Source organism: Erpetoichthys calabaricus, chromosome 4, assembly GCF_900747795.2.
Source record: "Erpetoichthys calabaricus chromosome 4, fErpCal1.3, whole genome shotgun sequence".
Taxonomy (NCBI): Eukaryota; Metazoa; Chordata; class Cladistia; order Polypteriformes; family Polypteridae; genus Erpetoichthys; species Erpetoichthys calabaricus.
Window position 1 is genome coordinate 235,377,320 of NC_041397.2, and position 17,890 is coordinate 235,395,209.

Below are 17,890 nucleotides of genomic sequence, written 5' to 3' on the forward strand. Positions count from 1 at the left end.
ATTTTGTTGGTCTGGGAAGGTGACCATCCTTCAATGAATGGTGGACAGTCTGTTTGAACATTATGAACATGTCTCACCCACAAGGAGTTGCCTTGTCTTGCCTCCCTTCCAGGAAGATAATAGTTATTCTACTAACCTCAAACAACTTTCTTTTTGTTTCTAAAGAACAGTTCACCTAAAAAGCAACAGTTGTTTTGTTTCACTTGAGCAGGCCCTCTAGCTAAACTGTTTTAAATATTGTCTGTCCTGCTAACCAACCTGCAAAGTGGCTGTTTCTGTTTTGAATATTAGTTCACACCCTATCTTGTCCTCTCATTTCATGTTCTGTCATTTTTTCTTGGTTTAAGATGCATTAACTACTAGTTTTAAATAAAATGATCTTCTGGATGCACCCTTTTCCATTGCTTTTTGCACTGATATTACCTATTCGCTACCAAGTTAACATATAGCTTAGAGGTTTTTAACCAATTAAACATTTTTCATTGCTTTTACTTATATTTTGCTTTGTTTGTAACTTTTTTGTAGCCTAGCTTTTTATTTTGCATTACATGTGTACAATATGACTGAACTGTTATGACATCACCACTTCAGTTGTAGTCTCATGAACTTAGTATGGGTACATATGCACGTGCCTGGTTGTGTTTAATATGCATGCATATTGCAGTGGCTATTCTTTTCATAAAGGAACCAGAAGCATCCAAGTTAACTGTCAGTGTTTTGATTATGTTTATGAAGTTTTTTACTCGCAAAGTTCTTAACTGTCACAACTGACAGTAGCCAGATTAAAACTCCTCTCGGAAAAGAGTAAAGGTGAGTGGAAGAGTGGTATCATTTTGTTTTTCTTTCTATGCAAACTAAAGGATTGTCACATAAAGCAGATACATTAGTACTGCTTTAGATGAGCAAGACAGTAGGAAAGAAAAAGAGATCAGAAGATGAGACGTAATCAAGAAGCCTGGCTAATTTCGTTGCCAAAATATTGGAACAATCTGTATTTAAGTTAAAATCAGATAACAAACCTTGTAGTTGGAAAATATGTAGCAATGTGTCATTCTCCAGAACTTACTAAATAAACACACAGAAACTAGAGGTTTTGAAGTTCAATCCGCAATCTCACATAATAAGGAAGTGTAAGGTGTTGATATTTATGTGGTAGCATTGATGATGACGCATGCTGGATAGCAATGGCATAGCAACTTTACACAAAGATGTTGGTCGCCCATAAGAAAACTACAAGAACATCATGGTTAAGATATGAAAAATAAATAGCCTAAGTAAAAATATTCTGTACTTCAAAACAAATGCTAGATCTGAGTTCTCCATTGTCAACAACCATGAAGAGAATCCAAATCCATCATAAAAAATGTAATAAAAAAAACACATGAAAATTTAAAAAAAGAATGCAAATCATACTAGCATTAGCTTTTTGAATTAACAAAGTTGTTAAGACAAAAGTATAAGAAACCATCAATGATGTGGCTGAATGACCACCACCCTGTAGCACTTACTTCTGCTATCAAGAAGTGCTTTGAAAAGCTAGTCATTGCACACAAAGTCCAGTCTTCTAGCTTTCTGGATCTTTAGTAATTTGTGCATCAGTCCAGCAGTTCCACTAAGAACAAAATATCATCTGCTCTCCACCTCTCCCTAACACACTTGGATAAAAGAGATACATACATCTGAATACTGTTTATAGTATTTAGTTCAGCATTTAACACAATTATTCCCCAGAAGCTAATTGTGATACAAGTGAGGCAGGGCTGAACACCTCATTCTGTAATTGGATCTTGGACTTCCTGATAGACAGGCCCCAGTCAATTTGGAATGGCCACAACACTTCCAGTTCTGAGTGCTGAAGCTCCACAAGGCTGCATGCTCAGACATCTGCTCTTCACCCTGCTGACTGATGACCACACAGCTCAAATTACATCATCAAACTTGTTTATGTCATGACTGTACCGGGATTAATAAGCAGGGATGATGCGTCAGCATACAGAGAGGAGGTGGAACAGCTGGTCATTTGGGGCAGAGACAACAATCTATGCTTCAAAATTGACAAGGCCAAAATATTAATTGTTGACTTCCGGAAAAAAATCCTTCCTTGACCACACTTCAATCTGCATTAATAGCTCAGTTATGAAGATTGTAAAGAGTGGCAAGTTCCTCAGTGTGCACATGACTGAGGACATCACATAGACTAACAATACCACTTCCTTAACTAAAAAGGCCAAGCAGAGAATACACTCTTTGAGGCATCTAAAGTGAGCAAGACCCCTGTCTCACATTCTCACCATGTTTTACAGAGACACAATTCAGAGTGTTCTGACCAGCTGCATAACAATATGGTACAGAAATTGTTGCATGTCTGACTGCAAGAAACTATAAGAAATTGTGAGGTCAACAGAGAATATTATCTCTCCCTTCTCTAGAACACATGTTCTCCAAAAGCTGTGTCTACTAGGCCTGCTGAACTGTGCAGAACCCATCACAAACCTCTCATAGGTTCTTCATTCTTTTGCCATCTGGAAAAAGATATTTAAGCATCAGAGCCATATTTGTCAGGTTATGTGATAACTTTTTCCTCATGGCTGTCAGACTCAGCAACACAATGTACCCCCAATGATCTTCCACCCCACTCTAACATCTTAGATCATGACATCAAACTCCAGTTTATGTACAAATCACTTTATCTATTACGTCAAAAGATCAGTCAGTGTACTGATCTGTGGAACTTGCTTTTAAATGAGTCTCTTTGTAATTGTGGCAGTTAATTGTATTGGAACATTGCCTATTTTAACTGCATGTTGCATGGCTGTTATATGTTTGCATACATTGTCTTGTCTTATTGTCTCTGTGTGTACACTGTTAGCCCTAAGCTTTATCTTTCCATCTTTCTGTATACTTGTATGTGTACATGAATAGCTCAGTTTACTTTGACTTATAATCGGAAACATACAGTGACCTAGCACTCTGAAACTCCAAAATGACAAAACCTGTAAAAAATAAACACACAAAATGGAAGTAAAATGACATCACCAAAATAATGGTAAAAATGTAAACAAGCAACAATGGAAAATTCTTTATGAGTTTGTCATTTTCTTAAATTATTATGATTGTTTTTTCTGAGCATGTGTTTCTTTGATGCATTTTGTTCTGTTCATGAGTTTGTTTTGCTGTATGTCTTTTGCAGAAATATGGCAGATGTGAGCTCACATAGAGCAAGTTAGGTGCTTGCATAACTCATGCGAAGCTTGACAAGTGAAATGATTCCTTGCTCCTCACTACACTAAACTACACCAAACATTTTGTTATAATTTCCCTGTCAAAATAATAAACAAGGTGACTTGGCAGCACCTCTTTTCTTGCATTTCCTAAAATTCTTAGATATTTTTTTGATCATAATCTGGTAGCTATTATTACCATCCAAAAGAAACACCTGACTGAATATATTTAAAGTCCTTTTTTTAATTAATTGCCCAGCTGATTGAGGACACTTAATTGGGAGAACACATAAACTCCACGCAAATTGGGATCATTTAGTTAGGCAGCATTCCTACAGTGCAAAAATGCAATATATATATATATTTTAGGTGCCAAGGTGGACAGGCTGGTATCCCAACTAGGAGTTAGGGTGGTTCCTTACCCAGATAGGAGGCCATAAGGGAAGGATATGGATGGACAGGAATCCTGGCTGGTGTAGTTGTAGATACCTTTCCTGGCAAGTAAGATATAATAGAAGGAGAGGAAATGACTGTCTCTTGGGGCCAAGTAGTCCCCTGATACACCAGGTGGTCACTTCCATTAGGTAGGACTCCCCTTTGTAAACCCTTCCTCAAGGTCAAGATGCCAGACTGTCCACCTTGGCACCTACAATATATATAATGCAAAGCTGGCTCGCTCGCTCACTCACTCACTCACTCACTCACTCACTCACTCACTCACTCACTCACTCACTCACTCACTCACTCACTCACTCACTCACTCACTCACTCACTCACTCACTCACTCACTCACTCACTCACTCACTCATCAACATAAACACTATTTTGCTAACTTGCATGCTCTGCAATGTGCTCAGAGCATGCTTTATGCAAACAAAGGACAAACCACTAACCAATAGAGTGGACAGATAAGTGAAAATGGAGTGGTGTCCAGGATAGGAAAAAAAGACAAGATCATGTTGTGAAATGAAAAGAAAGTTTTACAAAGCTCAAGAAGATGCAAGTTAAATGATTAGAATGCTATTTTTTTTTTTGATGTTGCTGCAAACCTAAATGAAAAGCCTCCTTAAATCTCAATCTCCTGTGTTGGTCTTAAACAGTCATTAAAGGGTAAGCCACAGAGGTTTTGTTGCAATGCTCAAAGCTACTACTTCACGCTCCTCGCTCTTCACATCAATACATCAGTATAACACATAGGGTATGGGTGCTTATGTATGTCCACTCAATGCAAGCATGCATGTACTGTATATGCACTCAGTCTGCACACATTAAAGTCAGACAACATCTAATAGTGTTAACAATATATACTTAAATTTCACATTGTTCATAGTAACTACCCATTTAATTTCAAAATAACGCACTTTCCTCTAAAAGTTTGCTCTGCAATGACCAGCAACAAAAGCCAAGTCACTAGGAAAAGCAGAAAAACACAGGAACTGATCTAATGCAGAAACTTTTACTCATGGACAATTGTATACAGCATGTTCAAAAGTAATCAGCTTTAGTGACCTAACAATTTTATTACTTGACTGACACCTTTACTCAAGGTGACTTGCAACATTTGAGATACAACTGGTTACATTTTTTGTTTGCAAACCAATTAAGAAGAAAAACATGCTTTCTTTAATGAACTTCTAGTTTTTAATTGACCGTCTTGTGGATGAATTAATGCATTCGAAGCGTCACTTGCAAAACTCCACAATTAAAAAGGTCCGCTATTTCAAATAGTTTTAAAAATACATAATTTCTCAAAGTTTTATTAATTCCACAACTGTGTACAGTACCTAAAGCTCCAAGAATGCAAGCTGCCCAAAATATGTCTGACATTACCAATGGAAGGACTAAGATACTTGATACTATATTTCCAAATTTCTTCTGAAAGGGATCAATAACAGTCACATACTTCTTCACTCTCATTGGGCCAGCAAAGAAAAATCCACCTGGTGAGAAGAAGAGTGAAAAATATATTATGAGTTTTTAGCAATGGTTGAAAGACTTATACATTTAAGCTGGGCTTGGTGAGGGGGGGCCGTATTGAAGTGTTGCATTTAGGTGGCACTGAAACAAAAGTGAAAAAGAAAATTCATAAAATGAATTATAGAGCTATGCAAATTTCACCATAATAACTGTGTTATCCACATTCTTTAATTTTACAATGCTATGCCATTACGTTTGTATGGCCAGCTAAACAAACCTTCAATCATTTGTAATTTAGCAAAGCACCAAAAATTATAGTAGAGGTCCTTTGATTTCACTCTTCATAGCATAAACACTATTTTTGTTCTTCCTCAGACCCCTTGTATTTATAACAACATAAACTTTTTATATGTATTTACTTTACCAAGAATCAGACTGATGGTGTATCCAATTGGCCCAGTGGCCCAGAGGAATCCTTTTGATGGAAGGTACACAAGTTCTGCTGTTCCAAGGATGTATCCTCCTCCAACCGAAGTGGCTAACAAAGAGTAAATAGAGAGGCCAAGTTGCTGTAATTGGTTGATAAAAAGTCATATTTAGTTAATCCTTGTTGAAAACATTTATTTTCCCAAGCATGTTGGTAAGTATATGTCAGCAGGGTTTAGAAACCAGCACCAGGTCACTGTTTGTATGGAGTCTTCACATTTGTACTGTATATGTATGAATTTTCCCTAAATATTCTAGTCTTACTCAAATATCCCAAAGACATGCATGTTAGGTAATTTGCCAGTTTTAATTTGGCTGGGTATTATACCATGCTGTATATTAGCACCAAGTGCTGCCAAGTTGGACTCTGTCCAATCATGACTCTGTATTGAAATAGGCAGATTGAACAAAGTTATTTTATGCTTTTCTAAATGTAGGTTGGCAGTAGACCAGACTCTGACTCACCTTCACTAGGCTCAAAGCAAGAATGATCCCTGGGGGAAGGATATGATACCAATCCATTGAAGGACACAAAAATGTACATTTGCCAATTAACCTAGCAACTGTGTGTTTGGGATATGGAAGGAAAACCAGAAAGCCAAAAGAAAAACTCTTGAGAACACAGAATACTGTATGTGCATATTGCACATAGACAGCATCTGGGCTGAAAGTGAAGCATCTTCCATTTAAATAAAGACAGAACGCTTTTTGAGTTGTGAAGCATGGTTTGTGAGGCAGTTTCAATTAAACATTATATCTACAGTATTAAACATTTAATCAGTACAACAGCACTTGGAACAACAACAAACATAAGATACTAGCCAACCCGCGGCATAGCATACGCCGCATAATTATGTATTGATGGGTGAACACTTCCTGAACGACACAGTTGTCCAAATGGGGTGGGTTTGAGGATATGACTGTGAGTGAATGAAAAGATAGACCTCTGGAGAGAGCAACATACAATTGTCCGTGACCAAAAGCGGGATCGTCCGTGACGATGGAGGCCACACTGGTGGAAGTTACTTCGTCGGTAGGAATAAATGTCAGTACTTGTTCATTAAGGTGTAGCAAGTCTTCGTTGTTTACGCTTAATATAGCTTGCATACTGAGTTGTTCCGGAGTCACAGTTGAGAAACACTTGTTTAATGTCTTTTAAGCACAGGGAAAAAAATGAACATGTGAAACATCCGTAATGTAATAAGCCACCAAGAAAAGTAACATTGCAACAATGCACGCTACAACCCGATCGCTGTAAACAGAAGTGAAAACAAAATCGAGCATTCTTTAACTGCCTTGTAGCGCAGTGATAGTGCTGCTGTTTTGCAGTAAGGAGACTGTGGAAGATTGTGGGTTCGGTTCCTCCCTGCGTGGATAGCGCTTTGAATACTGAGAACACTGCTATATCAATGTAATGAAGTATCTCTCGCATGCCTGTACGTGTTTGTGTGTTGCGCTCGCTGCACGTGTTCCTGCAGGCCTATGCCGCATAATTATTTATTGATGGCTGAACACTTCCGGAAAGACACAGTTGTCTAAAAGGGGTGGGTTTGAGGATACAAAAGTAAGTGAATGAAAAGATGGAACTATGGAGAGAGCAACATACAATTATTGTCCGTGACTGAAAACTGTTTTTGGCAGATACATACATATCTTTTTGAAAGTTTGGCCCTGTACCTTATTAATTGTCATCGCAAAGGCCAATCTTACAGGAAATTTTCTTCGTGTAAAAGTAAAAGGCAAATTATCCGCGACAAACAAACTGTTTTACACGTTGCATACCAACCCGCGGCGTAGTATACACCGCATAATCACACCGCTTTTTTAATGTTTTTTAAGCAGAGGGAAAAAAAATTAACATTTGCAAATCCGTAATTTAATAAACCACCAAGAAAAGTAACATTGCAACAATGCACGCTACGAACCAACATACAATCATCGTTCAGTACGCACTGCCTGCTCATGTGCCCGCCCCTAACTCCTGACCTGAGTCGCTTTTGTCTGTGCACCTCTGAGCCACGTTGTCTTTTCATTGTTCTTTGCGGTTGTGGCTGCTTTTCTATATATAATCCACCAAGTCACCCGACCACGGTAGTAGTGGGGGGGGGGGGGGGGCATACAAAGGGCAGGAACGTAATCAGTGCGAGCGTATGACCCGCACTTACTGGGTATTCCTCATTCATGGGGAACAATTTCCAGCCCCGGTCCCCATTACAAATAGGGTTCAACGGCTTACCCACGCTTGTCGGCACCGGGTAGACACACGTTGATCCATTCAGTGTAGCGTGCGTGTAGTACCGGACATCCAAGGGCATCACAGAGCTGTTAATGCTCAATCTTACGTTGCTGAAAGCCACTTGTCCCTGTAAGAAGTTGGACACTGACCGCTTGGCGATCACATAAATATTTAGCAGTAGGGAGTCGTTTTCGGAATTAACCAGACTAATTGCTCCACCAAATAAGTACGGCCATGCAACACCACACACAGAATCGAGAAAGAGCTATCAATCTGTCAATCCTCTCTGTGTCCGGGCAGGGTGAGGTTTCCCGTGTTGAGTCAAATTAAGCAAAATTTGTGTGCGGTGAGTTGTTGCGTCCGGGCACGTGAGCAGGCGCTGTGAATGCCTTGAGAGCGTGGGTGGACGCGTGCCGGGGAATAATGAGCATCTATATATCTTCTTAGATATAGACAGCGTCTGATAGTTGTGATGGTTTTACACTCCAGTACATTGCAGTGAACGCTGGTAACAGTCGAGCAGGCGGGCAGGCGTACTCGTCCCATGCTCTTAGAGTTGGTGGGCATGTCTCTCTATTGGTTCGAGGTGTTGGGCGGTGCTCTGTCGTTTGTATTCCATGGTCGGATGACTTGGTAGATTATATATGGAAATGCAGCCAAAACCGAAAAGAATAATGAAAAGTCAACGTGGCTCAGTGGTGCATGTGTACTGTAGCAGAGACGAAAGCGAGTTGGTGAGTTGTTGCATCCAGGCACATGAGTAGGCACTGTGAATGCCTTGAGAGCTTGGGTAGATGCGTGCTGGAGTTGGTGGGCGTGAGTTGGTGGGCTGGGCTTTGTGAGTTGACTGACATGGCTATTTTTTGCGTATCCCATGGTTATCTTCCGGCAGTGTGAATGCCTCGAGAGACAGGGTGTACCTGTTTGGTGAGTTGTTGCAGTTTGTGAGTTAAAAGCTGCAATGGTTTCACACGTTTGGTGAGTTGTTGCAGTGTGTGAGTTAAAAGCTGCGATGGTTTTACACGCTGGTAACAGTCAGGTGGGCAGGCAGGCGTTCTCGTCCCATGGTCTTAGAGTTGGTGGGCGTGGCTCTGTGAGTTGTCAGCGTATCCCATCGTCTTAGCGTTGGTGGGCGTGGCTATATCGTGCATATCCCATGTTTTACACGCTGCATACAGCGATTCACATCCGTGACAAACATGCCTCTTCTTAGATGGTCCTGCCGTGTCCACCCTCATTCTCGAAGCATACACACCGCCTGGTCATGCGCCCGCTCGCAAGAGCAACTCACAGAGACCAGCCCACCATCTCTAAGACCATGGCATGTAAAACAGTTTGCGATGGTGGACGTGGTCGTGCGTCGTAACCGAAAAGAATAATGAAAAGTCAACCTGGCTTAGAGGTGCATGTGGACTGTAGAAGAGACAAACACGAATGACGCCTTGTTTTGTGAATTGCTGCGTCCGAGTTGGTGGGCATGGCTCTGCGAGTTGTCATCATATCCAATGGTCTCAGAGTTGGTGGGCGTGGCTCTGTCCTGCATGCGCCATGGGTGTCATGCTCGCTGGTGGCTTAGTGAATTATATATATAGATAATAACATTCAGCATGAAAAGAGTTCCTGAAAATAATTTATTTTTTTCTTGTAAAAGTAAAAAAACATGAGTCAGCCACTGTAAATTTATTGTGTTCATACAGCTTTTGCAATATGCTGTCTTTGCAACTTTTCATAATGAACAAAATTACAAAGTACTCTGCATAGAATTCTATAGCATTGCAGTGAAATGGGAAATGCTCATTGCAGAATAAAGAAATTAAAGAAGTACTCAGGCTGTCATCATTTCATATAGTGTCTGTCATGTTAAATATTACCACAAAAAGCTTTAGAATGCTTTTCCAGTAGCCACCTTAATATAAGTGTCTGTGTATCTGTCCATGTCTCAGTCCAATTACTGTGTCTCTGCTATCCAACAGATGGTGCATCACTTACGTTAGCACTGCTTTTACAAGTCCTGTACCAAATGGGATGTAGCAGAGACGTAGCTTCAGACAGACATACTACACTATAAACATTAACAGTGAGGTTTACTTTGTTTACTTAGGTTTAAGCCCATTTTAGATGGGTAGAACATCTAGTAGACAATAAAAAGGTAGAAACTAAACAATTGTTAGCAAGGGCAGAAAAAACAAACTATAGAAACTGGTCAATCAATACTATCCTTGTATATAAGTATAACGGTGTCTTTCAAATTGCTTTCTGACAGTAATACACATTTTGAACAACAAGTTCACATAAAAGTGAAGCAATTTACATTGCAACATTTGCTCACAAACATTACAGTATGTGTTCATGTTTAACCCTATTAGTTACCTTTTAATGGTGATTTGGTAAAGGTCTTCTGGAAATAGATCTGATTTTTTATTGTAATGAAACATTTCTTATTTTTATTTTGACATTTTTTTGTTTAGATAGATAGATAGATAGATAGATAGATAGATAGATAGATAGATAGATAGATAGATAGATAGATAGATAGATAGATAGATAGATAGATAGATAGATAGATCACCACTGTTGAACCCATCTCCATCATGTGCACAGGGAATCATCATAAGTTATGTTTTATTCCAAAATTTAGTTGATACCTCCCACACAGGCAGCTCTGATCATATATACAGTATATGAGATATTGTCTCATGTATAATACTTGTGTTCCCACACTAAGAATTTCTGAGCAAAATTAAAAACTTTAGGGCACCAAGTACAATTTCAGGTTCCCATATCCCCACTTTTTGATTTGCATAACCAAAGCAATTGCAGGTTTTTCCATCACCCTTAAGGGCTCTTAATCCACCCATCCATCCATTTTCAGAACACACTTATATTAATTGAGGATTTTAGGTTTGTTAGAACGTATCCTGGCAGCATCAGGCACAGGACCAAAAATAACCCCACACAGGACATATCATACGTCATAGTCAAGCACACACAAAGCTCATAACTTCCCAAATTTGAGTCACCAGTTAACCTAACATGCACTTCTTTTTGATTTGCAAGGAATAACAGACCACTTGGGGAAAAATTATGTATGAGTATGAGCAAACTCCACACAGCACCTGAGCTTGAATTTGAACCAGTACTCTGCATGAGACCACTACACTAACCTCTGTGCCACCTTGTGACTCAATTCCAATACAGGAATAGGTTGTTTTACATAATTTGACTGCACTTCAGTTATAGATACAGGCACCTAGAAACCATTTCCTCCATTCACAGCTTTAATAATTATATTGTTTGGGTAAAGTGCTGAAGGATGAACTTAACATTGTTAAGATGTTATATAGAAAAACTAATTAATTTAGTCAGGAAGAAAAGAGAAATTGCTACTTTCTTTCTGCAGATTCATTAATACTTGAATTGCATGTACAACAATAATAAAATGAAAGGCAGAAAAATGAGAGCATATTAAACATCCTGAAGCATAATACCATTTTTGAATTCATGGGGGTTGTAGTTATTCTTGTTACATGCTCATAGAATTATACTAGTCATCATGTTAACATTTCTATTCTAGCCTCAGTGACAGAAGCCAAGCTTACCAGTCGTGGTGAAAATTCCTAGCCAGATTCCAAGATTTCTCCCTCCCAACATGGATACTTCACTCCGCTCTCCCACACATTTCTTCTCCTCCTTCTTGGATTTCTTTGTTGCCCAAATCCCAGTGATCAGAATGAGTGCATAAAACACAACCACAGCAACTAGACCAGGGATGTGAAGAGCCATCTTCAGATACTGTAGGTAAAATACACAAGTTCTGATAGGCACAGAGTACCAAATGTATATTTATCATACATTTGAATACAATGCAAATAGCAGTTATTAGAATTGTATTTCAGGGCAATGAGTCTAATTAAACTTAATTACTCATTTTAATTTAACTTACAAAGTAATTTCAAACGCTTAGAGTATTGAAACTGGAAAACGCTGTTGCAAAACTGTAGAAAAAGAAAATAACAGGCAATAAAATACTGTAGTAAAAGTGGGGTTATATTATATCCTAAAGAAGATCTCTTCAGTTTAGTTGTCTTGTTCATCTTGGTATAGAACTAGCAAATAGCTGCTACTTCATTCACCTTTCTACAGTGTCATTTGTATAAAAGACAATAAGACATGAAGCAAGAAAGCTGAATCACAGGTAAGTTTTATAATGCTTTTTCAGTGATTTTCCTTCTTTGTCTCTAATTACCTTTCCTTCCAATATCCTATGTGTCCACCCCTTAGATGAGCCCTTCAGAGAGGCTTCCTCTACACTTCTGAATTTTAAGGTTAAAGATATACTTATCTCAGAAATCTGGAGAGTTTCATTTTGGATGTTTGGGTCATCTCAGATGATCACTTGACTATGTGGCACCACAAAATGTGTTAATTTCTTCAGGGGTGTGGCAATAAAGACTTTCATGGAACATTTACAGTACTGTGCAAAAGTTTTAGGCAGGTGTGAAAAAATGCTGTAAACAAAGAATGCTTTCAGAAATATAAATAATGATTGTTTATTGTTATCAATTTACAAAACGCAAAGTGAGCGAACAAAAGAAAAATCTAAATCAAATCAATATTTGGTGTTATTACCTTTTGCCTTCAAACCAGCATCAATTCGTATAGGTACACTTGCACAAAGTCAGGGATTTTGTAGGATTATAGTCAGGTGTATGATCAACCAGTTATGCCAAACAGGTGCTAATGATCATCAATGCCACACGTAGGTTGAAACACAGTCATTAACTGAAACAGAAACAGCTGTGTAGGAGGCTTAAAACTGGGTGAGGAACAGCCAACCTCTGCTACCAAGGTGAGGTTGTGGAAGACAGTTTCATGTCATGGCAAGATTGAGCACAGCAACAAGACACAAGGTAGTTATACTGCATCAGCAAGGTCTCTCCCAGACAAAGATTTCAAAGCAGACTGGGGTTTCAAGATGTGCTGTTCAAGCTCTTTTGAAGAAGCACAAAGAAACTGGCAATGTTGAGGATCGCAGACACAGTGGTCGGCCAAGGAAACATAGTGTAGCAGATGAAAGACACATCAAGCTTATTACCCTTCGAAATCGGAAGATGTCCAGCAGTGCCATCAGCTCAGAACTGGCAGAAACCAGTGGGACCCAGGTACACCCATCTACTGTCCGAAGAAGTCTGGCCAGAAGTGGTCTTCATGGAAGAGTTGCAGCCAAAAAGCCATACCTCCGACGTGGAAACAAGGCCAAGCGACTCAAGTATGAACAAAAAAAAATAGGAACTGGGCTGCAGAAAAATGGCAGCAGGTGCTCTGGACTGATGAGTCAAAATTTGAAATATTTGGCTGTAGCAGAAGGCAGTTTGTTCATCGAAGGGCTGGAGAGCGGTACAATAATGAGTGTCTACAGGCAACAGTGAAGCATGGTGGAGGTTCCTTGAACGTTTGGGGCTGCATTTCTGCAAATGGAGTTGGAGATTTGGACAGGATTAATGGTGTTCTCAATGCTGAGAAATACAGGCAGATACTTATCCATCATGCAATACCATCAGGGAGGCGTATGATTGGCCCCAAATTTATTCTGCAGCAGGACAACGACCCCAAAAACACAGCCATTAAGAACTATCTTTAGCGTAAAGAAGAACAAGAAGTCCTGGAAGTGATGGTATGGCCCCCACAGAGCCCTGATCTCAACATCATCGAGTGTGTCTGGGATTACATGAAGAGACAGAAGGATGTGATAAAGCCTACATCCACAGAAGATCTGTGGTTAGTTCTCCAAGATGTTTGGAACAACCTACCAGCCGAGTTCCTTCAAAAACTGTGTGCAAGTGTACCTAGAAGAATTGATGCTGTTTTGAAGGCAAAGGGTGGTCCAAATATTGATTTGATTTAGATTTCTCTTTTGTTCATTCACTGCATTTTGTTGATTGATGGAAATAAACGATTAACACTTCCATTTTTGAAAGCATTCTTTGCTTACAGCATTTTTTCACACCTGCCTAAAACTTTTGCACAGTACTCTATATAAACCCATAATTTACAGAAATTACTTGACTTGCTAATCATTATCAGTATGTGGCTAGTATAGTGCTGAAGCTTTCTCCCATGAGTTTTTACTGATTTACTGTTTCGAGTCAGCAATTGGGTCTACCACACCTCTGATTTATGTGTATATGGTTGAGTTAGCCTTACGTTATATCTCACACTGAGCAACTGGGCCACTGAATGTATTTACAGCTTATGAACTTCTCAAATTATTTGAAAATCACATCATATAAATAAACAGTTACATAGCTAAAATATTCTGTACAGGTGTAAAAGCATTTTTTATTAATTGTTCTGCTGCTAACACAACCTTCTGCAGGTTAAATTTATTTTGTTTTTGTTTTTGATAATTTGTAAACATTTACGCCATGTTATAGTGTGAGTTCTACGCACGGCATTATACATGAGGCCCCTGGACAGAACATAAAACTAAATATCCACTGAATAAATTAGGTGAGAGCCGAAAAAGGTGAAAATACTCTGTGATATCAAAAAGTAAAGACAAAAGTAGCCAAATGCTGAAGTGAATAATAATGCAGATATACATGTAAGTATCAAAAATGCAAAGCTTTAAGACAAAATCCACAAAAAAGCACTCAAATCAAAAATAAGAAATACCTAGTACTGTAATCAAGTGGGAAGCTCACTAAAGGTTTCACAAGGCTAAAAGCATAATGTTGGAGAAAAGAATGAAAGTTAATTTCCCTATTTTTTCCCCTGCTCCCAACTGTCATGACCTAGACCTTACTATATATTTTTACGGCCTTTTCCATGGCCTCTAAAAATAATAGAGGTATTGTTTTGGGGTATTTAGAGGTCAAAATATATAATGGTCAGGGCAGTTTCTTTGATTTAGGAAGTTTTGAAGGCATTATTTTTTTTAAATACATCTTCCCAAAGTGCTATTTTTTTGTTATGGGAGCTACCATTGTTTGTTCATTGTGGTACAGGTTTGCCAAGTTGTTGCTGGGAAGGACAATGTGTGACACATTACCACAATGCATTAAGGTCATGATGGCACTGAGCAAAGGGCAGAAAACAGCACTGGGCAAGGTACCAGTCAATCAGAGGGCTCACATATAAACACCCCGGAGTCAATTTGGATTTACAAGTTAACCAAACACACAAATCTTTGGGCCAATACACAAAAAGGTAAAAAGTACAAACTGCACACGAACAACAAACAAGCACAGCATTTGAACCCAGGAGACTGGATCTATGAGGTACTAGTCACTACTCCACTGTTCTGCCCAGATATAATTTTACAGGTACTGAAATCGTTTCCAGTTTTACATATTATTTTTGAATATGTTTCTAAGTACTGTATTCCAAAACAGTTTTGCATTTTTACCTGTAGGTTTTATGGTTCTCAATTAGATCACAAATAGAGTTTGCATTTCTTTTAACACTGACACCCATTATTTCATCAGTCTATACTCACACATGCATGACCTCACTCATACTCATCAGCTAAAGATTCAACAACTGATAATTATATATTTGTTGTAATATAATTTAACTGATGTAAAGTAAATTGTGCGTGCAAGAGACTAAATGGAAGGGGAGTAAGGCCAGGTGGATCGGAGGGGGATTCAAATTGTTCTATCATGGTGTGGATGGGAGGAGAAATGGAGTAGGGTTTATTCTGAAGGAACAATATGTCAAGAGTATTTTGGAGGTGAAAAGAGTGTCAAACAGAGTAATGATTATGAAGCTGGAAATTGGAGGTGTGATGATGAATGTTGTTGGTGCATATGCCTCGCAAGTTGGGTGTGCAATGGATGAGAAAGAAGATTTTTGGAGTGAGTTGGATGAAGTGATGAACAGTGTACCCAAGGGGCAGAAAGTGGTGATTGGAGCAGATTTCAATGGACATGTTGGTGAAGGGAACAGAGGAGACGAGGAGGTGATGGGTAGGTATAGTGTCAAGGAGAGGAATGAAGAAGGTCAGATGATAGTGGATTTTGCCAAAAGGATGAACATGGCTGTGGTGAATACGTATTTTAAGAAGAGGGAGGAACATAGGATGACGTACAAAAGTGAAGGAAGATGTACACAGGTAGAATACATCCTGTGCAGAAGAGCCAATCTGAAGGAGACTGAAGACTGCAAAGTGCTGGCAGGGGAAAGGGTAGTTAAGCAGCATAGAATGGTGGTCTGTAGGATGATGTTGGAGATCAAGAAGAGGAAGAGAGTGAGGGCAGACCCTAGGATCATATGGTGGAAGTTGAAAAAGGAAGACTGCAAGGTTGAGTTTAGGGAGGAGGTAAGACAGGCAATGGGTGGCAGTGAAGAGTTACCAGACAGTTGGGATGGATAATATTAGAAATGAGTACATTAAAGGGTCAGCTCAAGTTGAACGGTTGGGAGACAAAGTCAGAGAAGCGAGATTGTGTTGGTTTGGACATGTGCAGAGGAGAGATGCTGAGTATATTGGGAGAAGGATGTTAAGGATAGAGCTACCAGGGAAGAGGAAAAGAGGAAGGCCTAAGAGGAGGTTTATGGATGTGGTGAGAGAAGACATGCAGGTGATGGGTGTAACAGAGCAAGATGTAGAGGACAGGAAGATATGGAAGAAGATGATCCACTGTGGCAACCCTTAACAGGAGCAGCCAAAAGAAGGAGAAGAAAGTAATTTCTAGGCATGTCCTATATTATCTGTATTTAAAATCTAACGTCTGTCTGTCTGTCTGTCTGTCTGTCTGTATGTATGTATGTATGTATGTATGTATGTATGTATGTATGTATGTTCGCTTTTCACAAGAGAACTACTTAACAGATTTAGCTGGGTTTTTTTCTATAATTTGCTTGAACATTCCTGTTGGTTTTGTGACATCTCTTATTGTGCTATGTATCATAGTACCGATTTATTTGCGCAAATCCGAGGGAAATGCAGCGGGCCAAGGGGAGAGTGATGGGGACCTCCTTACTCCCACGTCAGCCTCGGGGAGTACCTTACCTCCATTTAGTTAGTGAACAAGAGAACTACTTAACGGATTTAGATCTGTTTTTTTTCTATAATTTGCTTGAACATTCCGGTTGATTTTGCAAATTTTCTCTTTGTGCTATGTATCATAGTTTGCTTGAAGGAGCGATATATTCACGCTAATCCGAGACAGAGGCTGCGGGCTGAGTAGAGGGGGAAGTGTGACGTCAGGATTGGAGAGCCGGGCAGGGCCCTCCTCATTGTCCTGATTCACTACTACATGGGCAGAGCCATGGGGGATGGCTAGTTGTTAATATCTTTAACAATTTAAGGAAGGGGGCAGCATGGTGGTGCAGTAGTAGTGCCGTGCCCACACAGCAAGGTGATCAGGGTTCGTGTCCCAGGTGCTACCTGCATGGAGTTTACATGTTATTCCCATGTCAGCCTCAGCTTCCTCCAAGTGTTCTGGCCTCTACTGTCCAAAGACACTAAATTGGCCATAGAGTGTGTGTTTGCCCTGTGAAGGGTTGGCGCTATGTCCAGGATTTTTTCCTCCCTTGCACCCTATCTAGCTAGGATAGGCTTCAGCCAACATCCCCTGCATGACTGATCTGGAATAAGTAGTTGAGAAAATCACATGACGTGTCAGGAAGATTAGCTTCTGTACTCCATGAGTGCTGCGTTCATTAACTCAGTCAGTTAAAATTTACTTTGGACTCAATTGAGAAAGAAAACCTAATCACAAGGCACTTTTTAAGGAAACAGTATATTAATAAAAGAAATATACACTTTATGTACAGACTTCATGAATGCACATACACACGTATACTTACATATATTAAGAAAGAGAAAAATTGAGAGATGGGAGGCACTTCTTTGTGCCACTTTCTTTGTTTAGAATAAAATTGCCAAGGCAATGTTTATAAAAAATATTTAATGTCTTATATAAAATAGACAAAGGGGTGGTATGAATAATAAGATAACCCAAGTATCAAAAGAAAACACTGAAAGAAATCTCGGGAGCAAGCTGTGTGGTCTTTGGACTCA

The 17,890-nt window shown here is 39.4% G+C and overlaps 1 protein-coding gene across 2 annotated transcripts in view; it reads right to left on the bottom strand.

The window, feature by feature from the left end:
• Positions 1–11,670, bottom strand: part of LOC114650660 (high-affinity choline transporter 1-like) — a 28,710-nt gene extending 17,040 nt beyond the window's left edge. The window contains exons 1-3 of one of the 2 annotated variants that reach the window (XM_028800443.2): positions 11,460–11,670; positions 5,563–5,676; positions 5,006–5,161 (exon numbers count right to left, since the gene is read on the bottom strand). In XM_028800443.2, coding sequence (XP_028656276.1) covers positions 5,006–5,161; positions 5,563–5,676; positions 11,460–11,643 — 454 coding nt within the window. In that variant the 5' untranslated portion in view covers positions 11,644–11,670. Of the gene's footprint in view, positions 1–5,005; positions 5,162–5,557; positions 5,677–11,459 lie in introns of those variants that run through there. The other variant, XM_028800444.2, reaches the window with a different exon arrangement.
• Between the last annotated feature and the right edge of the window lie 6,220 nt (positions 11,671–17,890).